Source organism: Danio rerio, chromosome 4, assembly GCF_052040795.2.
Source record: "Danio rerio strain M-AB ecotype USA chromosome 4, GRCz13ab, whole genome shotgun sequence".
Taxonomy (NCBI): Eukaryota; Metazoa; Chordata; class Actinopteri; order Cypriniformes; family Danionidae; genus Danio; species Danio rerio.
This window is the reverse complement of record NC_141024.2, coordinates 70229924-70257029: the sequence shown is the minus strand read 5'-3', so window position 1 is coordinate 70257029 and position 27106 is coordinate 70229924. Positions and strand designations below refer to the sequence as shown.

At 39.7% G+C, this 27106-nt stretch overlaps 2 protein-coding genes across 7 annotated transcripts in view; one reads left to right on the top strand and one right to left on the bottom strand.

Moving 5' to 3' along the window:
- The window catches only part of zgc:152938, a 422541-nt gene that overhangs the window by 53790 nt on the left and 341645 nt on the right, over positions 1–27106 (bottom strand). The window lies entirely within an intron of this gene.
- zgc:171727 lies at positions 1900–12967 on the top strand. Of its 6 annotated transcripts, none has more exons than XM_087247632.1 (4): positions 1911–1983; positions 2109–2215; positions 2331–2475; positions 11457–12967. In XM_087247632.1, the coding sequence occupies exons 3-4, from the start codon at positions 2391–2393 to the stop codon at positions 12785–12787; spliced, it is 1416 nt and encodes a 471-aa protein (XP_087103758.1). In that variant the 5' UTR covers positions 1911–1983; positions 2109–2215; positions 2331–2390; the 3' UTR covers positions 12788–12967.

Below are 27106 nucleotides of genomic sequence, written 5' to 3'. Positions count from 1 at the left end.
CTTTAAGTGTGTGTATATATATATATACATACATGTATGTATATGTATATATATATATGTGTATGTATGTATGTATATGTATGTTTGTGTGTGTATATGTGTATATATATGTGTTTGTGTGTATGTATATGTTTGTGTGTGTGTGTACATATATATATATATATATATATATATGTGTGTGTGTGTGTGTGTGTGTGTATGTATGTGTATATATATATATATATATATATATATATATATATATATATATATATATATATGTATATATGTGTGTGTGTATGTATGTGTGTGTATATATATATATATATATATATATATATATATATATATATATATATATATATATATGTGTGTGTGTGTATGTTTGTATATATATATGTGTGTGTGTGTATATTTATATATATATATATATATATATATATATATATATATATATATGTGTGTGTGTGTGTGTGTATATATATATATATTTTATTTTTTTTCCAATACATAATCATCTCAAAGAAACCATAGATTCTGTGACCCATAACTTAACCCTATGTGTTTTAAAAAGTTACATATATACAACAATCTTCGCCTTCCCTCAACAGTAAAATGTTCTACATGTTAGGTTCAACGTGTCTTGGTTTTCATTTAGTTGTGTAAATGGTCTCATGGTTGTTATTGCACTCACACAACCCATTTGCATGTTTTTTTAATCTTATATAATGTACTTTTGAGTCCTGTATGGTGAAGATTCATTCTTGTAAACGTTCATTGTTGCTTTTCCTGTTTCCCTACCCCTTTATTCTGAATAGTGTAATCTTGACATCCTGTGTTCCCAATATTCCATAGATGTTGCCATTACTTTTCTTAAAACTTTCGTTTTAACCACGCTTTTGATTTACTGTATTTAAAATCAGTATCTGTTGTTGCTTGTTGTGCTGCTTGTTTAGATAAATTGTCTGCCGAACTCATTCCCACTGAAGCCTATATGTGCTGGTACCCATATAAATGAAATTGTGACTCCGGAATTTGATATATTACCTTAAATATTATCAAAATATTATCTAATAGTACAGTGGGAGTTATCGTAAGCTATTGTCCACTCATAATTTTTTAACACCCTTGTTCTCTCTCTCTGCAGTGTTTTAAATCTGCTTGTGTTATGTGATTAGCATTATATAACTCTCAGGTTAGCTCGATACACTACAGCCAGCTGATCGCTTCCGAGGATTATTTTGTTTACATTTTATTAACAACAAATACAGAATTCTACAGTGATATACAAAAATATATGCCAGAGTGTACATTAAAAACATTCAGTAATTAAGAATCTCATGTTCCTTAAGAATATTACAAGTCTTCTTTGCTTTTTTTTTTATTTATGATGTTCTCCCCACTTGTGCAGTAGTTCTTAGTCTCTTGAAGGTAATGAACAATTTTTAGGAAGGTAATTTTTTGATGTTGAAATATGGCATCAATAACAATAGCATACTCTTTTTTTATTATTATTTATTATTATTATTTTTTTATTTTTTTTTTTTAGTAACTGGAAAACCAAATTTATCAAAAAATTCATTGTAAAATAATAAATTACTATTTAAATTCAGAAGTTGTCTAACTGATACAATTTTCCTACTAATTTTGGAAGAAGAGAGATTTATTTTTATGTTGAGTACATCTATTATTACAAATAACATACTTGTTTAGGGAAAAATTTGGCTTGCATACCAGCATCCAGTCCAATAAAGCTTGTTTGTGAAGTTTAGCTAATCAAAAAAAAAAAATCACATCTCAACAAAAAATTCTACAGCATCATGTCAAATATGTGTTTTGGAAATGTAAACCACATATGATCGTTTCGGAGGTGACTTTTATTTTGGCAGTGGTTGTGACGTTATAAAGGCTGCGTCGCGCAGAGTCCGTGCATCAGCGGAAAGAAGGAAGGTTTGTTTGTTTTACAAGCGACGCGAAGCTAAACGAGCTGTCATCAAATATAACGTAATATCTTACTTGGTTAACATTTATGTATACAAATAATAGATTGTACGAGTATATAGCGCACGTGAGTGACAGTAGTCTCGTTTCTCTCTGTATCGTGAATCTGTTTGTAAACATGAATCCAGTCACTGGCGAGTAGAGGAAAACTGCATATCAAAAATGATTTGAAATAAACGATTCACTGAATCGATCGAATCACCGCGCACTGAAGTCACCATCTAGTCAAGTCAGTGTAAATACACTCAAACTAGTCGTTTAGAGTTTTCATGAAAGTGCTGTATTTATTACACTGGTCAATGTGTTTATGTGTTTATATTTATTTCTGTTATTTTTCTCATCTTAAACAGAGTGTCTAAACACAAAGAGACTTCTGGAGAAGCGACTGAGTAGAATCATCTATAAAAAAGATGGCGTCTCTTAAAGAGGACAGTGAAGATCTGAGGATCACAGAAGTGTTCACACTGAAACATGAAGATCCTGAGGAACAAACAGGTTAGTTTTTACTTCTCAAAGCTGAACTCGGAGGCATTTAATCTTCAATCAAATGTGCAGCTTTAAATATTTTAGAGAAATCTCATATTAGTGTCTTGATGGCACAAAGTGATCAGACAAACACTAAAACTGGCTTCAGGTGAACTTGAGAAGATCCTGCTTATAGTTTGCTCAATGTCACATGCTCAGTTATTAATAATTCACCAGTCTGGAGTGTAAAAACTGAGTCAATTTTAAGTGGCCAGTGGAGGTGTCTGTCAAACCCGCTAAAGCTGAAATACCAGCATTTGGAGGGTGTTAATGTAAAGCCCTGCTAATAAATAATGTGAACTTAATCTATTTGAGTCAACAAAGCAATTTGACCACAGTAAAACCCAATAACTGAGGAAAACTCAAACCAACTGAGTACTGTAAAACCCAACAAGTTAAGGAAACTCAAGCCATTTGAGGTCAAGTTTGCTACAAACTATTTGACAGGGTTTCTGCAAGGTCTTAAAGTCTTAATGTCTTAAATCTCCAAATCCAAATTTTAGGCGTTAAAGTCTTAAATTGACGATAATACTGTGATGTAGGTCTTAAATCTATTTTAACCATGTCTTAATTGTCCTTTTGTTCATGTATTGCTACACAATCTGGCCAAGACCCAACAAAAACTTAAACTTTTTGTTTAAAAAAGGTAATTTTAACTCTATTTATGGTAAATGGGTTAATTATTTTCCTTATAATGACATTTGTTTAAAGGTTCTCAATGTATTTACTGCTGAGCACACTGACCTGTGTGTGTGTGTGTGTGTGTGTGTGTGTGTGTGTGTGTGTGTGTGTGTGTGTGTGTGTGTGTGTGTGTATATATATATATATATATATATATATATATATATATATATATATATATATATATATATATATACACACACACATACATACATGCATATATATATATATATATATATATATATATGTATATATAAATATATATATACATGTATATATATTAGTTTATGATAGCTTTTAAAAACATTTTATTTTAAAGAAAATATATGTTTAAAATAAGTCTATGGATGCAACTAGAGCTTTCTTGTCTTTACACAATATTAAAAATATTTTGCTAGAAATAAAATGTAAAATATTTAAATAGTTTATTATTAAAGTATTATTGTATTATTAAATGTATTATTATTATTATTATTGTTTTTTTTTTTTTTTTTTGATAGGACAAATAAAAATCTTTTCCATCTGGGCCATTTGAAAAATGCCTTAGACTTTAGCCCTTAATGGATCTAAATTTCCATTCATAATGGTCTTAAAAATGTCTTTATATAAGTATATTAAAAACCTGCAGAAACTCTGATTTGAGTTAAAAATTGAGTACTGTTGAAATAATGAGGTATTTTATTGACTCATTACCATTAACACTTTGAGTTTAGGGCTGCACAATTAATCATATTATTATCAGGATAACGATCTTCATGGCTCATGTTCAATACATAAATATCGTCACGATTTTACAGTATAAAGACTAAGCTGTTATTTTAATGGGTGAAGTTTACGAATCGCATCACTACCCTGAGTTGACTATTTAGATTGCTAGTGTTTTTTGGAGAAATGTATTGTTAATCGAGTAGCCTTTGCTCCTGTTTAGTTCAAACTTCCCAAGGTAACACAAAAAACCTCATTAACCACAGTAAAAGCCACCACAAAGTGGCTGTCATCAGTGGCTTAATGAGCTCAGGAGAATTCTGCTTTGCATTTTTCTATGCATTACTAACATCACTAAACCAGACAGCTTTTGTTTTATTAGTTAAGTTAATATTTGTGGAGATTCAGCTGTTTTTTTCCGACGCGTTTGCTGGTCATGTAGACAGAAGACACTGTATCCAATTGTTTCAATGTAAACGATAAGTAATTTTGACCCAATTTATGCGGGTATTCAGGTTAGTTTTCATCAATCTGATGTAACTTTTATTATTTAAAAAGTAAAGAAAATGTAATTAAAAGTTTCAGATCAATTAACTCAATTTATAAAAATACTAGCATATTTTATGCATTAAATAATGAAATAGAGAACTAATTTCCTTTATTTCCGACTAGACGATGCACTTTATTCAGTTTTACAGTTTTATTAGGTATATACTAGCGCTGTCAAAATTAACGCGTTAACGCATGCGATTAATTTTAAATAATTAACGCGTTAAAAATTTTTTACGCAATTAACGCAGTTCAGGTTTTTTTACTTCCTGTTTTGGTGGACGTGTGTTCAACATGCATTAAATGTGGATAAGACCAAGGAAGCACATTTTGAAGGCAAGTTCCAGTATAAAACAATTAGTTGCATCACAGGTTATCCAGAGTTTCATGCAATTTCGGGTGTTTCATTTTTAACTTTCGACATCTGTTGTAAGTTGATACCGCATGGCGAACAGAAAGAAAATCCTCCGCATTTCGTGACTCTGTTCTTTTAAGGTAAGGTTCCTTTTAAGGCTACACGGTAGAATTTTAATAAGAGTATTATCTTAATCATATTAAAATTGGAGTATTGGTGTCTTATGTAAATGTACTCAGTACGTCTGGTGAAGTCGCGAGCTGTCAAAGACAGGGCATTACTCTGTCTTTCAGCATGAGCCCTCCAAGTTTAGCGTGTTTCCTCATTAAACGCAACGAAAGCGCATGCTTCGCGTTGTTGTGTCAGAATCCTTGTGAAATACAGTAATACTTTAGGGCGCTTAGTTTAAGCAAATTTGATGAACGTGATCATGCGTGTTGAATCTGAGGGGAGTTGCTCCAGTATGGAAGGCCGTTGGGGCCAAGACGTCTGCAGCGCGTTGTGTGTGTGTGTCTGTGTCAGGCCCGTTGAGTGGTGTCAGGGGTGGAGTGAGCGACGTATCTGAGAGGGGTGTGCAATGTATTTAACGACCGGTTTGCAAGAGATTATCATTCATTTGGCGGCATTTGGGAGTCTCTGTGCACTTGCGGGATACTCCTAGCAACTGGATAAATGTAAAGGAGGATTAAGCTAAATTGTTTCTACTCTATAATTAATGTTCTCAACTCACAGCAATAAAACTTTACAATGAGTGCAACAGTTTGTATTCTATAGTTTATTATTATAATTTTCATTTTCCATATCTGATATTCCTGTATTTTGGCATTTTTTTGCAGTCCACTTAGAATCCAACATGGAAATCAATGTTTTCTTTATTGGCAGTGATTGTTTTGAAATTTAAATGTCATTAACATGCCTGTGTTTTAATTTCTGTAATAAATATGGCTGTCAAGCCAGGATCTTGATGGTTTATTGTGGGTATGTTGTTTACATGAAAAAATCTGTGTTACAAGTTAAACAAAAATTCTATTAAACAATTATATTTTGAATTTAAATAGTTTTTGTCTTGCGTTTACATTAATTTTACATTTAAATAGGCAAAATGACAAGTTTTAGTATTTTAAATGCGATTAATCACGATTAATTTTTTTAAAAAGGTGTGATTTAATTAGTTAATTTTTTTTAATCGATTGACAGCACTAATATATATATATATATATATATATATATATATATATATATATATATATATATATATATATATATATATAAAATTAGTGGGGGGCCGTTATCTCACTCTTAAGACTATTCTACGCAAGCTATGATGACTTTCACCTTGATATTTTAGCGCGTAGATGTATACCTGGCCGATTTGTACTGTACAGGGCGGGAACGAGTCTTCGAACCTGTGTGTATTCCTACTGTGAAATTACCACATCAAACGTGACGTGATAACATGGATGCAGTACACTAGAGTGAATCTGATCAATGTTAGCTCCACATCTGACTTTCAGGCACATGTAGAGTTTATGCGTTCCGGTAAAACATTTACAAATAAAATAGACTGGTGAGTCTGACAAAAAAAGTGCCCTTCTGAATCAAATCAGCCGGATAGTGATCTTTCACTTGGATCTTGTAAGAAAATCTGGCGAATAGTCCTACATGACGGTAATAGTTTGATCACAGTGTTTACTTCAATTATGCCGCTAATATAAGCATACTCCACATGTCCCAATTCCATTACTGTTAGTTCAGTCATGACTTTAGTCGGATTAAGATGGTCAAAAATCTCTGTTTGGAGCTTATGTAGGCCTACAGTTCAAAATTCATGTTTAACTGAATAAACAGTTAGTAAACAAGTATATCTCATTCAACAATTTTTTTGTTCATCACAAATTATCACAGTACAACAGTTTCTCAAGCAGTTTGTAATGCATATTGGAAACAGGAGATGAGCCCCTGGTCTAATGCGCCACCTGGCTTGAGAAAAATGTTCTCAAAGACTTACTTTTAGTCATTATTTGGGTAGCACACATATTTTGAATGCCTTCGGCAGAATTTAAATGAGCCATTTTAATCTAGATTAATTCCAAGATTACAGTGAGATGAATCTAGATAAAAAAAAAATAATTATGCCCACATATTTAGTCTATGCGCCCACCACTATTTTTACAGTGTAACCGTTGTAGAATGGGGATGGGGATGTGGCACAGAGAACCAATTCATCAATAGTGATAAAACTGCATTAACATAGAGAGATACAGAGAACAGCTGTGTCAACAGCCAAGGAGCAACTTCATTACATCTAAAGGGAAGTCTGAAGGCAACATCTAAAACAGTATAAAAGGTTTGAGTTCAAGAATGTTTAGGGTTCATTCTAGCTCCTTTTCCACTAGCATACTGAACCGGTTTTTGTGCTGAACCGTTCCGTTCAATGCCAAACTGGGCCAGACAGCACGGATACGGTTTCATTTTCCACTGTCGCGCTGTAACAAAGCTCTTTTGAACATTAGACAAAACGCATCAGTAGTTGCCTTTTTTTAAGGCAGTGTAAACAGCTCCCTTTTGTTCAATTCAATTGAAATAAAATTAGTTTTTTCATGTTCATGTGTAAAAAGCAAAAGCAACCGTTTGACTAAACACTGGACTAGCTACATTTCACAGCACCCGTATTTATCTAGAGGTCATATGTTGCGCAGCTCTGGGCAAATTTTATTTGGAGGGGAAATGCCCAATGCATCTCTGTACATAACGGCAAAATAAACAATGAAAGTGCAGCAATATAACTGCATTTGTATTAGTGGAAATAAGTTTATAAGTTAATGCATGGGCCTTGTCAAAAGCGAGCGGACCCTTTCACTAATAAATATAGCACTTAATTTATTCCATTTTTAACAATCAGTTAAATTACACAGAGGTTTTATATCATCATGCCGGATGTCCGGCGTGCTGCCGTGAGGGGAAAAAAATGAATAGTTTTGGTTGATACTAAGGGTGTCACGATCCTCCAAATCTTCGATTCGATTACATTTTTGATTCTAAAGGCACGATTCGATTTGATTTTCGATTATGAATAATAAATTAATTAATGACCAATTACTTATTTGTAGCCTACCGTTTAAACTACCTGACCTTTATGGTCTTTGTTTTACCCATAAACAAATCATACAGTAAATGAATAAAGGCAAGATACACACATAATTACCACCTGTCAATCACTTTTTCTGTGGGACTCGTGAATAGGCAGTGATCTGTGTCGTTATAATGGCGTCGGTAAAAAAAGCCAACAGTATCTGAGGTGTGCGCTAAAATGTCTAAGTACAAGTGAGTGAAAGATTGAAGCAGTCCTCTGACTGCCTGGACCTGCTGTCTCGAGCGCATGGCTGTGTGTGCGTCTGTGTCTGTGTGGTCACGTGATGTGCATTTTCAGAGGTAGAGAGGAAGGAGGGCTGCTCAGAAATGCTACACGCCACTGTGGATGTCAAATCGTTGTCGTTCTAAAATGCCATTTAAAAACAAAGACAGTGTAAACAGGCCCTGAGTGTGTACTTTTCGCGAGCGGATTTGCAACGGGGGCGGGTGGAGGATCACGATGCCGGTGTTGTCTATCGGACGAACTGTACGTAATACGTACATAGCAGAGCTTGCAAAACTGTGTTTTTTGTCGACAACACGAACGTTGTCAACATAACTCACTGGAAATCCAAAATACTTACACACCGGCGACTTCATTGAAAGAGGATAGGGTTTAAAGGGCCATGAAACCCCCTCGTTTCAGCAGGGTGTTTTCACACCTCTACTTTGGAAAAAGTCAGAAAAGTGGGCGTGTCCAGCTCTGTTTAGGGGGGAGTGTTGGAGGAACTGAAGTGGGAGGGTGTGGGAGTGTCTATTTGGGCACGCGCGAGTTTCAGTCAAAATACACACAGGAGAAAGTGATGGTGTTTAACCTACATGGACATCTGTAGTCGAATTATTTGCCAAATTATTAAATGGTGGAGTTTAACTGCAGTTTGGCTCTTTCATTCAGGGAATTCATTCATGCCCCTCGCGACAAACAAGATATTTGATTCGAGGAACTGCTCTAAGCGTGTATTTTTCATGCAATCTTTGATACCACACGGCGAATGAGAGAAAAAAAAACTCCGCATTTTCCGGAAACTTAGATGCACACGGCAGGTAGCGTCAGAAAGCCGCGTGTGTTATTCCGGTCACTAAATGCGGTGCTAACATGTTTGCACTCAGTGCAATAGTTAACTTAATTCGATACGAACAAACTGAATAAACAAAGAGCACTGGTCGCTCACTTACCAAATCTGTAGAGACAGGACAATTACTCCTGTTGGATGTGGTTTGTCCTTTTTGGTGGTATGCTGACGTTATCCGCTGGCGGTCACCCCTCTTGCAGGGTCTTAGGGAGTGGTCCGGGTGAATAAGCTGATCCGGTCCCCAGAATTTGATTGTTGTTGGTGACTTCTCATCCAATGGTGAGGGAGCTGCCGGTCTGTGTACTGGATGTGTGGTGTTCTTTGCAGGTTGTCATTTCTAGGGTTCTTTTGCTCTCTCTCTCTTGGATCCTGGAGACTGGATACTTTTGGCATGGTTGTGGAGGAGGATGAGTTGTCATTGCTGAGAGGGCAATGCCTGCAGCAGGCAGTAAATTGCGAGCCTTGTCTTGGCTGAAGGTTGGTCTTCTAACAGACAAAGATGGGCCAGATGTAGCAACTTCAGTGTCTGTTCTCAAGCCGAGACGTGCTCGTCCGGCGCCCATTGCTGGAACCTGTGCACTGAGCACTCTCTTGCTTGGCTCAGAATAGCCAGGAGCTCCCCATGTTTCTCAACCACCTGTCTCCTGCTTTCACTCCCAGGGACGGCATCTGTCCATGAGCTGGGGGAGGATGTTGCTTGTCTTCAGCCCCAGGTGCGGCTGGTAAATGCAGAGAAAGGGAGAGCAGGACCCTACATTGGACAAAACAGTACCGATGTTAATACTTGATTCACGTGCGACACCTCAATTTCCCAACTTCTCTATCAGTTGTTGCTGATGAGAGATCACATGGACCCAAAGACAAGGTATAAGTCCCAGTAGGATGATTTATTAGAATGGCAGAGCAATCGTGCATGGCAGTGTGTTCAGCGCCAAAGAGTCTGGGGTCTGTGCTTGGTGGGGTTTTAGTCAGGGTGCTCTGTGGGAGAGGAGAGCACAGTGAGAGTCCTCCTATCATCATGTTCACAGTCTTCCTCAGTGCAGCTGAAAGGCACTCAGTTGATGGATAGTGGCACTGGTGGTTTGGAAGATGTAGAGGGGAAGTACTTCGGCAGCCTGGACACTGCTGGCAGTATCGATGTACATGTGGTTCCGGTCCTAGACAGTAATACCGCTCTTAAAATTGTAGCAGGTTGCCATTATCCCGCAATGTCCATTTGGCTGCATGTGTACGGCTGCCAACTCTTGAGCCTAGAAACCTGGTATCACTAGCCGGCAGTTTTCCTCCCTCCACCACCAAGTGACCCACTACGACAGATCATTCTTGATCATAGGCAAGGTGATAGAATTTCTGGCAGACCTCCTGGTCCACCTTTTCCAGTGGTAAGGGAGCTGCGGGTCTGTGTACTGGATGTGTGGTATCTTTTGCAGGTTGTCATCTCTAGAGTTCTTTTCCTCGCTCTCTTGCATCCTGGAGATTGGATACTTCAGCCAGCTTATTGCCTGACATAAGCTCTGGCTAGGTGACACAGTTGTGGAGGAACACAGAAAGCAGATTACGAGCCTCTCTTCAACTCGGGTGGCTGAAGGTTGGTCTTCTAACAGACAAAGATGGGCCTGTTGCAACTCCAGTGCCTGCTTTTTGGCTGAGATGCGCTTGTCCAGCGCCCACTGCTGGAATCTGTGCACCAAGCACTCTCCTGCTGGGATGAGAATAGCTAGGAACTCCCAATGTTTTTTAACCACCTGCCTCTTCGCCTCTTACTTCTGCTCACTCCCAGGGACGATATTTGTGATCTGGTGTAAACAACTCTCCAAGTCCTCGATCAGGGGGAGGATGTAGTCTATTTTAAGCTCCAGGTGCGGGTGGTGAAAGTAGAGAGAGAGTGGGACCCTATGTGAAAAAAAACGGTACAGATCTTAATACCTGTGTCACGTGTGACGCCTCAATCCGCCTGCATTCTCCATCAGTTGTCGCAGACGAGTGATCACAGAGACAAAGAAACAAGGTATTAATCCCAGTTGGTTGATTTTATCAAGAAAGTGGAGCAAGGTTAAAGTGTGCAGTGATGTGCAGGGTGGTGCATTCAGTGCCAAAGAGTCTGGGGTCTATGCTTGGTGAGATGCCAGTCAGGATGCTCTGTGGTCGATATCTTAATTGACTGCGTCAGATTTGAGTGAGGAAGCCATCTCTATGACCAAACACCTTTGCTGTTTATATCTGAGACCTGTCCACCAAATGAATGGTCCCTAAATGTTTTTAAAATCAAGTAAGTAAACCCATTGACATCGAGTACTTCTTTCAAAAAAGAAAATGTCTTTACATTATCAAGATTTTTTTAAAGAAGCAGAGGACCCAATACTGAGCCCTGTAGCACTTCATAGTTTCAATATTCTGTGTTGGTATTCATGTCTGTTGTGTCTGAGTCGAGGTTAATTGGTCTTTTTTCACTTTAGGGCTGATGGAGTTGAAAGAAGAGACCCAGAACCTGAATGAAATGGAAGAGAAAGATCAGAATGAGAAACACCAAGATTTGTTACCTGATGAACCATCCTCAGTGACCAAAAACACTTGTGAGAGTGCTGAGAAAACCAAATCTAACAGTTATTTCCCTTGTCAGGAGTGTGGAAAACAGTTTTGTCAGAAATCAAACCTTGAAGCTCACATGAGAATTCACACTGGAGAGAGCCTTATAACATGTGATCAGTGCGGAAAGAGTTTCTCTAGAAAATCATATTTCGACAAGCACAGGAAAACTCACACCAAAGAGAAGCCTTACTGGTGTACCGAGTGTGGAAAGCGATTCAGTCAAAAGAACAACCTTACAGTGCACATGAGAATTCACACCGGAGAGAAGCCTTTTCCCTGTCAGTATTGCGGAAAGAAATTCCGGCAAATGCAAAACCTTAAGGCTCACATTCCTGTCCACACCGGAGAGAGGCCTTATAACTGCCAACCATGTGGAAAGAGATTTACTAAAGCAGAAATCCTTAAAGAGCACACGAAAATTCACACTGGAAAGAACCTTTTAACGTGCGATCAGTGTGGAAAGAGTTTCACTAGAAAAGCAAGTTTTGACATCCACATGAGAATTCACACTGGAAAGAACCTTTTAACGTGCGATCAGTGTGGAAAGAGTTTCACTAGAAAAGCAGGTTTTGAAATCCACATGAGAATTCACACCAAAGAGAAGCCTTACTGGTGTACCGAGTGCGGAAAGCGATTCAGTCAAAAGCACAACCTTGAGGTGCACATGAGAATTCACACCGGAGAGAAGCCTTTTCCCTGTCAGTATTGTGGAAAGAGATTCAGGCAATTACAAAACCTTAAAGCTCACATCACTGTTCACAAACAGAAGCAGTATACCTGCCAACAGTGTGGAAGGAGTTTTGCCCAAGCAGAAAACCTTCAAGTCCACATGAGTGTCCACACTGGAGAGAAGCCTTACTCTTGCACGCAGTGTGGTAAAAACTTTAAATGTAAATACAACCTTACTTGCCACATGAAAATTCACACTGGAGAGAAGCCGTTCACGTGTGATGAGTGTGGAAAAGGGTTTAGGCGTAAATTTCACCTTAAACAACACATGTGGCTTCACAGAACAGATAAATTATTTACATGTGAGAAGTGTGGGAAGAGTTTTGTGCGTGAAGATTACCTTAGCGAGCACATGAGGGTTCACACAGAGAAATCTTTTAAATGTGATCGATGTGGAACGGGTTTCGCTCATAAAAGGAACCTCAAAGTACACATGGCCAGGCATTCACCCAAAGATGACCCCCAATAACATTCATCTAGATTTGGCCTTGTGAGTATATTTCTGCCAATTAACCTAGCAAGAAACATTCAACACTACTGTGTCTTTCTGTTAACCGTATGGTTGTTTAATTTACCAGGTGTGTTGTTTGTTGTGTTATGTTCGTTATTTTGAAATAAACCTATTGTTAAGATGCACAATTTGACCGAATCACACATGAGTTATCGATTCATATGTGTGGCTCACTTCTGGGAAATGGTGCAGTTGTGTTATGCGATGTTGACCCGCTCCCTAGACCACACTCGGGAACGATTTGCAGGTGCGATTCGTAAGCTAGTGTTGTAACTATACTGGAATTTCGGTACCAATTGGTACTCATGTAGGCATCCTTAAGGCTGAATTATACTTCTAGGTCAAGCGCACACATATGGTCTTGCACAGTCTTTGCGCGGGCGCATATCCCTCAGCCTGGCTAATGTGCAACTTTCAAAAAATGTAACAAATGACATGTAGTGCAAGCTCTGATTGGTCGACTTGGTAGTGCTGATGAGTGTGGCCGGTGCCGAGAGCCTGACGAAGCAAGTGTTTACAAGTGTGGAGCTCCAGATAGAAACTTTTGAGTTTACCTTATGATTAAAGTTGTCACACGTCCGCCGGTTCCTAAATAAGCGAGTTTTAGCCGCTTGTACTCTAAGGTAGCAATCAGAAAAAACAAAACACCCACGAAGAAACTCTGCACAAAGGAACACGACCTACTGTGGGTCACAGCGATCACTCAACGCAGAAGTATAAATCGGCCTTTAGGGCGTATTTACAGTAGGAGCTCTTGCATTGAACCGTGTTGGGGCAGGATTGTCCCCGCACACAAATGTTTATAAGTCCTCGTGCTGCAGGTATTAGGAGGGTTGACGAAGGTAGCAGCTGACATGCACATAGGGGTTTGAGTCTTTTCATTGAAAAGTAAAAAAGATTAAGAGTGCACTCACACTATGCTATCTGAAATGTAACCAGGCGCGTTTCCTGGTTTGTTTGACAAGTGTGAGTGCTCTGAATCAGGCCCTGGCCTGTTTGAAAGAAGTATCCCAGAGCACGGTACGGTTGGGGTGTGGCGTGACACGCTTGTTGTGTGAGTGCAAAGTGCACCTGAGCCAGAAGACGCGACATCACCTTTTTAGTGATGGCTTCACATGGATTTATTGATCATTCTTTCTTTTTAATTAAAACAAATTGTCAACCGGGATGGCGAGGCAGTGGCGCAGTAAGTAGTGCTGTCACTTCACAGCAAGAAGGTCGCTGGTTCGAACCTCGGCTCAGTTGGCGTTTCTGTGTGGAGTTTGCATGTTCTCCCTGCCTTCGCGTGGGTTTCCTCCGGGTGCTCCAGTTTCCCCCATTGTCCAAAGACATGTGGTACAGGTGAATTGGGTCGGCTAAATTGTCCGTAGTGTATGAGTGTGTGTGTGAATGTGTGTGGATGTTTTCCAGAGATGTGTTGCGGCTGGAAGGGCATCCGCTGTGTAAAAACTTGCTGGATAAGTTGGCGGTACATTCCGGTGTGGTGACCCCGGATTAATGAAGGGACTAAGCTGACAAGAAAATGAATGGATGCCAACCGGGACCGGGAACCTCTTTCAACCAGGCCAGGGCAGCCACCTGAACCACTCCTCGGAGCACTAACAATTGTCAAGCGAACCAAGAAATGGGGATCAAATGCGCCTCTGCATGGTTCAGATAGCCATGTGCGAGTACACTCTTAAGCTAATGTTGGGTAGTATTCATGACACGTTTTCAATCGATTTGTTATTATAAGTTACCTTGTTACTTTGTGGAATGGCATATATGCACAAGGACTTTTTAATTTGCTACTTTTTAAATGCTGCTCCTCACACCTCTTGCGTTTAAACTATCTTTCATCTGGTTTTACACTTGAACATCTTAATGAATACAGAAGTCGAGTTAACCGATTATGATTTAATAACATTACAACATCAATACTGTAAAAGGAACGTTATGAAATTAAATAGTCGCATAAACCTTTCACTGGATGTTTATCGGTGGCTGAAAACACTAGCTGTGCATATAGAACACATTTTATTTCCAACATGTCCGTTTTGTGTCGCCATTTCCCTTGAGATTGAAGTGAAAAGCGGTTTGCAACACTGTCACCTGTGCATGCCCTCATCTACATCCACCACTTTCCCAGTGTCTGGTCTACAGTTCACCTACATCGGCAGAACTGAGAGAATTGGTGCTTTACTGGTGTAAAGGGCACTCATATGATGGATGACAGCACTGGTGGTTCAGGACAGGGATTTCAACCTTTCAGAACCCTCCCTGGTAGGAAGGATGCTTTCATCATGCTTTCTGCAAATACACCAATGACATGGGGGAAATCAAACACCATGAAGTCGTCAATGTTGACATGATTCTCACTGATTTCAGGATCTTGTCTCCTTCTGAAATCAGATACTGGAGATTGGTAATCATTACTCTTATGATTGTCAACTGTATTGATATATTGAGCTTAAACATGGCCTTCGGTTTCCATGCTGCCCTGACCGGCCTGATTCAGTGAAATCTTTCACTGGAATGATAAGGTCCAGGCCAGGGGTCACCAATCTCGTTCTTGGAGGTCCGGTCCCCTGCAGGGTTTAGCTCCAACTTGCCTCAACACGCCTGCCTGAGTGCTTCAAGTATACCTAGTGAGAACTTAATTAGCTTGTTCAGGTGTGTTTGATTAGGGTGTGAGCTAAAATCTGCAGGAAACCGGACCTCCAGAAACAAGTTTGGTGATCCCTGGTCTAGACCTGGTCCTACAGCCAAACTGTGTTGATCAACCGAGACGCTGGTTTTCAAGCTGATATAGGTTCAGATGTGTTTGTAGAGGGTTTGACTTTAGTCAGTAATTTAATGCTATAAAAATGGGGCATTACATCATGATTGACAGTTGTGATTGACGGCTTCTCTAAGCAGACTGTCAGAGCTTCGGGAAGAGATTCAAGTATCAAAGTTGGATTTCTGTGTTGTTTTGCCAGGGTAAAATAAGTTGCTCAGCAGTAAACCCAACTTTCTGACCTACAAGATCTGACGGATCACTGTTTATTTGGTAAAGTGTGGGCTTTATCTTAGTTGTTTGCTGATACTCGCTACATTAGCCATGACAGGGAAAAAGAAGGTGATCGATATCTAGCTGTTAATAATTATTTTATGGGTATGAACAGCGCTGCCGCTAGCTAGTCTGGGTCCTATGATCAACAAAATTTGGAGGGGGGTCTATAACTCTCCATTCACACGGGGCTTCAGCGTCAACGCCTGACTGAAGGCGTGTCTGAAGTTGGGGCTGACGCGATCGTCATAGCAGCGTCAGCCAATGAAATTCAGTCAGCAATAGGCCACTGTCTAGCTGGTGTATTTTGCATACTGCGATCTGATTGGCTGACGCTTCCATCGGCGCTTAAAGTTGAGCTAGTCCCAACTTCTGCAGCGAGCAAAGCCTCTGAAGCGGCGCCGATGAATCCACAATGCAGTTCGGCAACGCCTGATGTCACCTATTCAAAGTGAATGGGAAGCGTTGACACTGACGACTCGTGTGAATGGGGCGTAATTGGCAGACCACTGTGAATAATAGTAGTACTGGGGGCCCCAAGAGTGTATGGGCCCATAAAATCATCCCAACCCGCCTAATGTTAGCCTATGTTTACATCAATCTCCTGAAACATTCAGTTGAACTTTATTTACAGGACATCTCTAAATTTGCTGCTTTAAAATGTGAATGTTCTAGAAACGGAATCTTGTATATCAAATAGAGCTGTAAACAATATTTATATACATCAATCGCCTTTGGCTTTTCATTTAAAATCTCCAAAAAAACATAATGAATGTAAATGATTCTTTGCCGGATATAATTAAGGCATCGAATGAACCAAATGAAAACAGAGGCAAAGAAAAAAAAGAAACAATATTCAAGCGATATTGCAGCAGCTGATAGACATCATGTGACGTATTAATACTGCTAAGTTTGTTGTACAAACTGTGTGAATATTCTGTTGATATTTAGAAATATTGCTGTATTTATCTTTAGCTAATATAAACACAAGATTTTCCTCTGGCAAATAGCTGTCCATGATGTATATTTTGGGATGTTGATTGCCAATTAATAATAAACTTTAAGATATGTATGCGTTTGTTTGTTTTTTCAGTTTACCAATGTTATTTCTACCCCTATGCAGATAACAAATAACAACCCGTTATAAGGGACTTTGGCTGCGTTCTGAACCACCTACTACTCTGTAGGTACTGCATTTGAGATTAAACGTACTACTCTGCCGTTAAAAAAGTACTTACTATACAGTATGAATGGAATTCGGACGTACTACATCCTCCATTTTGTCAAGGTCACGTGACCTACTTGTGTCAGTTGCGTCGCTTCTCTTCCATTCATGAATTCTCTCGCAGGGCATCATGGGATGGCGCAGCGTGTGTGGGATGCGCACCTCAGAATCTCGCCGGAAGTAGTAAGTCATCCGGGTACTTCTCGCATACTGATTTTCGAATTCTCTGAATTCGGACATACTACTCGGCTTGCATACTGTTTTTAGCGTTTTATATAGTATGGAAGTATGCAGTTTCGGACGCAGTGTCAGTGATTGACATTCTCCCTTTGTATGTGTCACCAGAGGGATAAAGCCCCGCCCATTAGTGACGATCTCACCCTTATTAGCATAAACAGCTCTGAGTGAAAAGCAGCTGTCTGCCATTATGCCTCATTCACACTAGAAATTTTGTCACCCCGGCTGGCGATTTAGGGCGTTTTTACATCTGTAGTTTGCTTCATTTGGTCCGGACCAAGGGCAATAAATGATACGTTGTTGCATTATCTTCCGTCTTTGGGTCGTTTTCTCACCACACTGCTGGCTTTGGTCCGAACCAGTTGAAAAGAACCAAAATGCAGTCATCTGACAAAGTCCACATCACTCATTGGCTGGATTTTGTTGAACATAGTTCCTAAACTGCTTACTGATTGGTCAGAATTCACGTGCGGGAAAATGCCAATGAACTCCCGCAAGTAAACAAACCTCCATAGTCGCTTTTGACTGGCTGGCGCTGGCTGATTGTATCCCTGCTTTAGACAAACTATACATTGAGAATGAAGCGTGGCTGCGGCTGGAAAACAACGTTTTAATGCCTCGCACGTCACTTCAGGAGGGAGGCGTAAATTAATTTAGCTAAACTGCAACATGGTCATCCTGCGGAAATATTACCAACAATCCATCAGGTAATGCTTTTTTCCTCTCTCTCTGTTGGTAAAGCGCTGTCAACAAAATTTTCCTCCATATCCCATAACGCAAAGCGCATCGGTTTACGGCAGTTGGATCCAAGTCCAAGAGGTGCAGTACTTTTTGCGGTTGGGTCTGTTTTAGTACGGATCATATTCTCACCACAACCTAACCGCTCCAGGGTTCGTTTGAAACCATACCGAGACCACCTCTTCAAGCAGGTCCTGGTACGCTTATTTAGTCTTTTTTTGGTGCGCACTCGAGTACGATTGCTGCATTCTCACCTGCCCACACGAACCACACCAAGAGAGAAAACCAACTCTAGTGCTATTCAACCCAACTAAATAAGGCAGGTGTGAAAGCACCCTAAGTTGTTAATAGGCTTTGACAGCAAATGAGTTTTCTTGGTTCTAAAACAAACATTTTGGAGGCAAAGCAAGACGTATAAACTGAAAAAATTATTAAAAATGCTTGCCTTAACGGCGAAAGCGCAAACGCCAGTCAGTCGCGGTTCTCGTTTAAATGGCACCCTCGGTGTACCACCCCATACCAAGGGCATAGAGTTGCTTTTGATGTTGGTGGGGACATAATTTAACACCCCCTTGCTACCTATTTCACTGAAAAAACTTAAGTAAATAAATCAAATACAATTAGTAATAAAAACAACATTAAATTAAGCATGTCTGTTAGTGCAAAAAAGTACGTTTACATGACTTCGACATGGAATGAATGCAGACTTCTGGAAAGGGAAGGCATACGACACTATAACTTTTTTATCTCGATTGTTGTTTTTTCATAATCGTCGGCCAAAATCGACACAAATTTTTCAATGAATTGCACATCCATGGTCACTATTGTAGTGAACATTGTTGGAATATCAAGCCAATTCCATGCGTGTTCAATAAGAAAAGGTCTGGAGAAGGATTTCTTCAATGCCAAAAGTATTAGTAATTAATTAGATACAAATGAATAATTCGATGACAGAGCTCTGGGTTACGTTACCCCAATGCAATGCAAGAATTACATTCAAGAGGTTCACAACTAACATACATTTCCTGACTCCAGCATATATACACAACTGATATTACCAGGTGGAGTTTTGGTTTAACGTCACTTATCAGTCATTCTGCAGTCCTTTGGCTCTTGTAACCCCCAGACATACTTCCTCTTTCTGCAACCCTTCTTTGCATACGAGAACTGAACAATTACGTGCATCTTTAATATATTTTATAACTTCTACAAAGATCGTGCTCCTTGTGACATGTCTAGACAGCATTCTGGAACAAGGGCCCCCGCACTTTATTTATTCTTCTATTCCGTGGATGTTCCTTTAAGTATGCAGCACAGTAAAAAAAGAGGAAGTTTGTCTGGTCTAGATGTGTTATAATACAATAGAAAAGATTGATTAATCTGCTGTTAGTCTAAACTAGGGGTGTAACGATATTAAAACCAAACCGAAATATCGCGATACACCAACCACGATACGTATCGCGAAACTCTCGTGGCGTACCGCGGTACTCTCCTGCCCCCTGCTGCCCATTGTTGAGGTTGACGTCACTTGTCTCTAACTAATTGAACCAATTTAAACACATCTTTAATATCATATTTGATTAAATTGTTTTAGTAATGATGAGGATTTGTTCTAAATATTATATATCTAATATAATAATATATATAATATAATATAATCTAAAGTTAGTATTTTAGTGCATGTTATGTCATGTGACTTGAGTAAGCATCACACTCGTTACTACTGGACGCAGGATGGCTGCTTCACATAGTACTGAGATTGCAGATCCCGCAGACACATTTAAGTCATCTGTGTGGAAACATTTTGGTTTTCCAGTTGAGTACAGGAATAGAATTCGTGTCGTAGACAAAGCGCCTGCCTGTCTCAACTGTTTCACGAAACTTACTTGTAAGGAAAAACATTTAAAAAGTGTGGTAATTTCACAATGTGAGGGTGTAAGCAACAAAACTGCCAACAAAAGTGATTTAATTAAATTAGTTAAACTCGAGCAAGGGGGTGATAGTGAAGACAAACAAAAGAAATAAATATAATAAAACAATTCTAACTCATGAATAACCCCTCTTACCTCGCTAAAACTGATGAAAAGAAAAAAAAGGTCTTCAGCGCCGTGCGCCGCATTCTTCCCTATACTGAATAAAATAAACAAAGATGACCTTCACCTCTTACCTGATGTCTTTAACAATACATTTTCTACGTGTTTGCAAAATGGAAATTGTAGGATATTTTCCCTATCCACCTTACACTAAGACTGAACTTGAGGAGATACAGCTAAATTGTCGGGAAGGAGCGGAGCTAAAAAAATAATATACAAATCAATTGAAATAAAAATGTACAAACCTCACAAAATTTCTTAAAGTGGGCAAAAGTAATGCAAAATAATTTTAGCAAAACGAAAGTTAAGCAAAAACAACGAAAATCATAATCATGTCAGAAAAATACACGAAAACGAGATCAAAGGAAAAATCGCGCTCTCTCTCCCGCTCTACCTGACATGCTTTTCACATTCCCGCGCTGCGTCGCCAAATGATGATAGATCGGTCTCCTGACCAATCAGCTGTCAAAAAGGCGGACCTACAGAAATGACAGGCATCAGCTGTCATGAAGGCGGACCTACATAAATGACCGGCATAGAGTTAGCGGGAGAGAGAGAGAGAGATCGGGAGGCAAACATACAGCCGGCTACAACCCTAACATTAGTTTCAGACACAACCGCAATGTATTTTACTGGTGAATATGTCATGAAAAAACACTTTACAAACACATTATATGTATATTTTTCATTAATTTAAACGGAAACCTATCTATCTAAATGAAACCATATAATCAAAAATGAGCGTCTGTGTCTGCACAGAGATCAAGCCTCTCATCGGAGAATGTGGATATTATGGTGTTTTTGAAGAAGATCTTTCACTAGTCTACACTGCAGTTATTTATTTAATTTTAGTTTACTTAGTTAAGATGGCTGCACTAAAGAAAATAGTTTTTTTTCTGACTAGTCTATTTTGGAGGTATTTATTTAATTCTAGTTGTTTACTCGGGTATCCTGACTGTACTAAAAACGCGATGACAAAGTTAATAAAGAAAAAGGTAAGATGTTCTTGTTATTAAGTGAGTTGTCCCTTAGCATTGCTGTTAACATGACATCAACCCTAACCCCACAGCAAACAGAAACCGAACCGAACCGTGGCTCCAAAACCGTGAACCGAACCGTGCCTTTTGTGTATCGTTACACCCCTAGTCTAAACATTTTTCTAATAAATAAAACACAAAAGTATTAGAAATAAATTCCTTTTCTCCAACAACATGACTTCAAGCGACTGATACTTTTCATTGAAATGTAGCTGCTTATGTCCGCGTGTCACCTGAGTCTTGCATAGTAAGTCTGACTGGCAAATTTCGATGAAGGATTATTTCATTTTGGAGGCTAATAAATTATTGGTCGGGACACCCCTCAGTCCATGCTAATTCCACACCCTTGCCCCAAACAAAATGTTATTATACAATTATTATTCGTTAATTTTCTTTTCGGCTTAGTCCCTTTATTTATCTGGGGTCGCCACAGCAGAATGAACCGCCAACTTATCCAGCATATGTTTTACGCAGCGGATACCCTTCCAGCTGCAACCCAGACTTGGCCAAGTCTCAGCCAAGTTAATAACCCAGAATTGGGCCAGAAATGTTGGTGTCACGACAGCAATTAAATTGATAAACTCATGAAGCACTGGGCTTTTAGCACACTATGGGCATGCTTTTTTTTTCTCGAAGCGACCTGATTGGTAGAATCTTTTTCTTTACTTAAACGTGGGTCAAGACAGGCCAAACTTACATGGCCAACCATATAGAACATCTTGGTTAAATACTACATTTGACATCTGGTCCAAGTCTTAAAGTTGGTGCCACCTCTGCCAAACCCAGGCCATGTTTGGGCCACCTGCTGTATGCCAGTGCCAGATGAATGGATGCTGGGCCAGCTTTGTCAAATCTGGGCCAGAATTCTTTGCTACCTAGGAATGAATGACTTCTATTTGTTTATTGATTTCATTATTTTTGGATCCGTCTTTGCATTGTATATTGTTACTTGTTCTTAATGAGTTTAGAATGTATATTTTATTAATTTTATTATATTTTATTGGTAATGCATTTTCACTTTTGGCTAATTATTATTCAATGTTTTTTGCTTTTGGAATTTATAACAAAAACTAAACAGCACAACTCAACCCAGAAACTTTTATAAAATATTCAACCTGTTTGCTAAATTAATAGAATATGGCTCCGTCTGAAACCGCATACTTCCATACTATATAGTATGCTAAAATTAGTATGTGAGCAGAGTAGTATGTGCAAATTCATAGAATTCGAAAATCAGTATGCGAGGAGTACCCGGATGACTTACTACTTCCTGCGAGATTCTGGAGTGCGCATCCCATGCATGCTGCGCTATCCCATAATGCCCCGCGAGAGAATTCATGAATGGAAGTGAGGCGACGCAACTGACGCAGGTAGGTCACGTGACCATGTCAAAATGGCGGATGTAGTACGACCAAATTCCATTCATACTTTTCACATTCATACTGTATAGAACACACTTTTCTAACGGCCGAATAGTACGTTTAAATTCAAATGCAGTACCTACTGAGTAGTAGGCAGTTTCGGATGCAGCCTGTGTTTTAAAGACTCTAGGAGGACGCAAAGTAGAAATCACTGGTTCCTTTATTAACGCATGTTTAATCCTTCATTTTTGAAGCTGTTAGTTGACAAAACACTGCTGTTTTAAAATGTCCAAATCATTCGGACAGATATTAAGCAGAAGAATTCAGGCTTTTCTGTTTCATTAGCCGCATTTCCACTATCGGGCCAGTGCGAGCCAGGGCTTTAATCGGGCCGGGCCGGGCCAATAGCCCGGGAGGTTGAGAAATGAGGCCGAAATCATGTCGCGTTTCCACTGACGGGCTAAAAGCTCACAGCGCGTCACGCAAACACCGCCCACAGAACGTCCCCGAATCAAACGTCACACAACCCGCCTACTTCAGATAAAGCACACCATATAATCATCACGAAACGAAACCATTAAAATGAAGACAACCGAAACAAACAAATGACACGTTACTGTACAGCAGTACATGAAATGTCTATACGCACAGACCTGTGTATTTCCATTCATTACATTTGTTTACTCGCCGACCAACTGGCATTGTGCATCGACTGCTCTCGCCGAACGCAGGGACCCATCACAGAGAGCGCACACATCCATAATATAAAGCCACAGAAATTCTCCTTTATAACTCGATATTGCATGTATTTTATAACATCCTCGTTTTGATAGAAGTCGTGTTAAGTGTTTCAGCATAAGAGCGAGTACAGTGGCGTAGCGCAAAATGCGGAGGCCCCCCTGCAGGGATCACCGATGGGGCCCCCAGTTTTCAAGGGGTCGGGGGGGTTTGGGGGCGGCAGAGCCAGAGTTATACACATATACACATATATCTATGATCGGGAGTTTTCCTGGATGTTAGTATTTTTATTTTTTTTCAATTATGAAAATTATAATTTTTCATCACTTTTCTACATTGATGAATCAGTGATCGCACGGGCATTCCTGACTGAAAGCTTGTGTTTGTGTGTATAGAAATGTACTATTCACCCTCCCTGTTAAATTTGATCTAATCATGTCCTGAAACACAGCTCCTCTCCTGCTTTCACTTCTCATACTGACGGGGGGAGCGATTCGTTTGTGAATGAATCTCCTTTATGAACGACTGGTTCACTAGCAGACAATAATAAGTTTCTGGCAGCGCAGCATCTCGTTGTCATATTTCTTTTTCATTGTTTGCTGATTTTATTCAACAATACTAGCATAAGCCGAGTGTTTAGTGCGAATTGGAGCTACTTTGCCTTATGCTGAATGCAGTAAGTGACTGTTATCATCAATAACCTGACCTGTTTAGCACAAATTTCAGAACATACAAAAACGTAAAAAACTTTATCCTACCTATTGAATGTTCTGCCTTTGTGCTTTGTTTTCTTTGTTTGCTCGTTACTACACTCGTAGACAGCGCTACAGTCCCGCATCTTCACGTAATAACACTTGTCTAGTGCGGTTGAATGACATTTGTCCTGGGAGCACTGTACCAATGTGGTGGCGCTATTGACGCATGCTCAGGGTCCCTATGCGATATCTAGTGTATATATCTATGTCACAAATTGAGGTGCGGGAAAAGGAGGCGGAGTGGAGCGACAACGCGGGGAATCCTTCACAAACTGAGGAGCGATCACAAACCGAAAGCGGCGAGAGCGTAAAAGTAGCCAGAAGTCATTCATTTTTTAACGAGAACTGGCGGCGAGAAACAGCGGCGCGTCTTCATTGGCTATGACGCGGTTCGGCGGCAAGCAATCAGAATGAAGTAGTCCACCGCTTGAGAGGTGTTCAGAGAACACAGACCTGTGAACTTTGGTTCCGTCCACACTTGTTCCCAAGAGTTTGATTATTGCGGTTCCTGGATTTTAAATTATTGAAAACCGCGACGACGTGGGGCCCCCTAATCACGCGGGGCCCCCCCGCGGTGCGTGCCCTGCGGGCCCGTCCGCTACGCCACTGAGCGAGTAGCCTTATAAAATATAGCCATATTTTTGCGCTCGGCAGCTATTCACTAAAGCTCTGCATTTAAAGTTTCATTTATAAATTTAACCACGTCATATAAAAACATAAACAGTTGTTTGAGTAGGCCTATATAGAACCCATTTTGTGTTTGGACTTTCCCCCATATGCGTTTAAAGCAGCGAGCGCTGCGCAGGACTGGGTGACAGAAAAAAAAGGTATAGGAGATTCTGCTTTCACTCACCCAAATAATGCTCTGTTTGCGCGATTTGATTAATATCATCGTATCCAAATACTTTATAAATAATATTTCAAACCTTCTCCGGTGTTAATTGTTTTTATAAAATATCGAAAATCTTTTTTTTTTCAGACAGGTCTTTGTAAAATGCAAGTTATAGGCTATATGTGTGGCTTTAAAATGGTTCGATTTATGTGTTGTATATAGGCTACCTACATATAGCTAGCTTTTGTTTATTTTATATTGGTTTATTTATTTAATGTGATTTTATATTTATCCGATATTTGTAATTCTTTAAATTATATTTCATTAAAGCTTATTTTATCAGGATATGAAACTATATTGTATAAAGTCTACGAAAGTGGGCACGTATTTTGTTAAGTTTTATGTCTTTCTGTTGTATTTATATTGTGTAATATCTCCAAAATAAATAAAGAAAAAAGCCGCTCGCGGCATCAACAGAGCTGTGAAGGAGCGCTTTAGCCCGGTCTCACACACACATACAGGCATCTAAACGCGCACAAACACACCTTTTAAACTTGACAAAAACTCTCGAAAACCTTTACTGTCTGCTGTGTTTTTAATATGGTGTAAAGATTATTATGCGTTATTGAAACATAAAGGAGGACGCAGCAAAGAACGTCACTATAAATTAAAACTACTTTATTATTTTATGCAGCAGCCTTACATTTAAAAGCGAAACATAAGGGTGATCATACGCAAAAAGACCCCAGACTATACGGCTAGATGTTTTCTTTCCCTTATTTATTTATTTGTTTGGCGCATGTACTTATGTGCGATCAGAAAACTGCCCGCCTCTCCTTTCACTCCGCCCGAAGCCCCAGCTGGCCCTCCTTGGCCCAAGGTATTCGGCGGGCCGAAAAAGGCCGGCCGCTGGCCCCAAGAAAGCCCCGCTTTGGCCCGATCAGGCCCCGGAAGTGACAGTGGAAACCCCACTGGCCTTGGCTCGCCCTGGCTCGCTCGCTTTAGGCGCGATAGTGGAAACGCGGCTATTGATTGTATTTAACAAGCAATAAAATCATTGTGGGTTGGTTTGCAATGGCAATACTCCACTATTTAGAGCAAGGTAAAGCCCCAAAGTTATTCTGCCTAGGGCCCCCAGGTGTACAGGGCTGGCGGATTTAGGTAAGGTAAAATTGTCCGTAGGCGACGCGGTGGGTAGCACGTTCGCCTCACAGCAAGAAGGTCGCTGGTTCGATCCTCGGCTGAGTTGGCGCTTCTGTGTGGAGTTTGCATGTTCTCCCTGCGTTCGCGTAGGTTTCCTCCGGGTATTCCGGTTTCCCCCCACAGTCCAAAGACATGCGGTACAGGTGAATTGGGTAGGCTAAATTGTCCGTAGTGTATGTGTGGATGTTTCCCAGAGATGGGTTGCGGCTGAAAGGGCATCCGCTGCGTAAAAACCTGCTGGATAAGTCCGCTGTGGCGACTCCAGATTAATAAAGGGATTAAGCCGACAAGGAAATGAATGAATGAAATTGTCTGTAGTGTATGTGTGTGGATAAGAATGTGTGGCTGTTTCCCAGTGATGGGTTGCAGCTTGAAGGGCATCTGCTGCGTAAAACATGCTGGATAAGTTGGCGGTTTATTCCGCTGTGGCGACCCCAGATTAATAATAAAGGGACTAAGACGAAAAGAGAATGCTTGAATAAATTACTATATAAAATATGATCAATACTATTCGTATTGCCACTTATACATTCTTTAATTTATTTTCCTTAGTCTCTTTATTCATCAGGGATCACCACAGCTGAATGAACCGCACACTTATCCAGCATATGTTTTGCGCAGCTCTTCCAGCCACAGCGCAGTACTGGGAAACACCCATACACACATACACTACACTGCCAATTGAATTTATTCAATTCACCTATAGCGCATGTGTTTGAACCTGTGGGCACCTGGAGGACATCAACACACAGAAACGCCAAATAACCCAGTGCGGACTCGAACCAGCGAACTTCTTTCTATGAGGGTGACAGTGCTAACCAATGAGTCACTTATGTGTTCTGAGTTTTCTGTATGTCGTGTCTTGGACTCTTAAAACAAACATAAGACATTACAAAGCTTCTAAGTTGCATATATATTTATTCACTAACATCTTTGATAGGCAAATGATAGTAGCTAAATTAAAAAAGTTAAAGTAGCTTCGCATTCACACTCAGGTGAATATACGCTGTCCAATAATCTGCTGAAA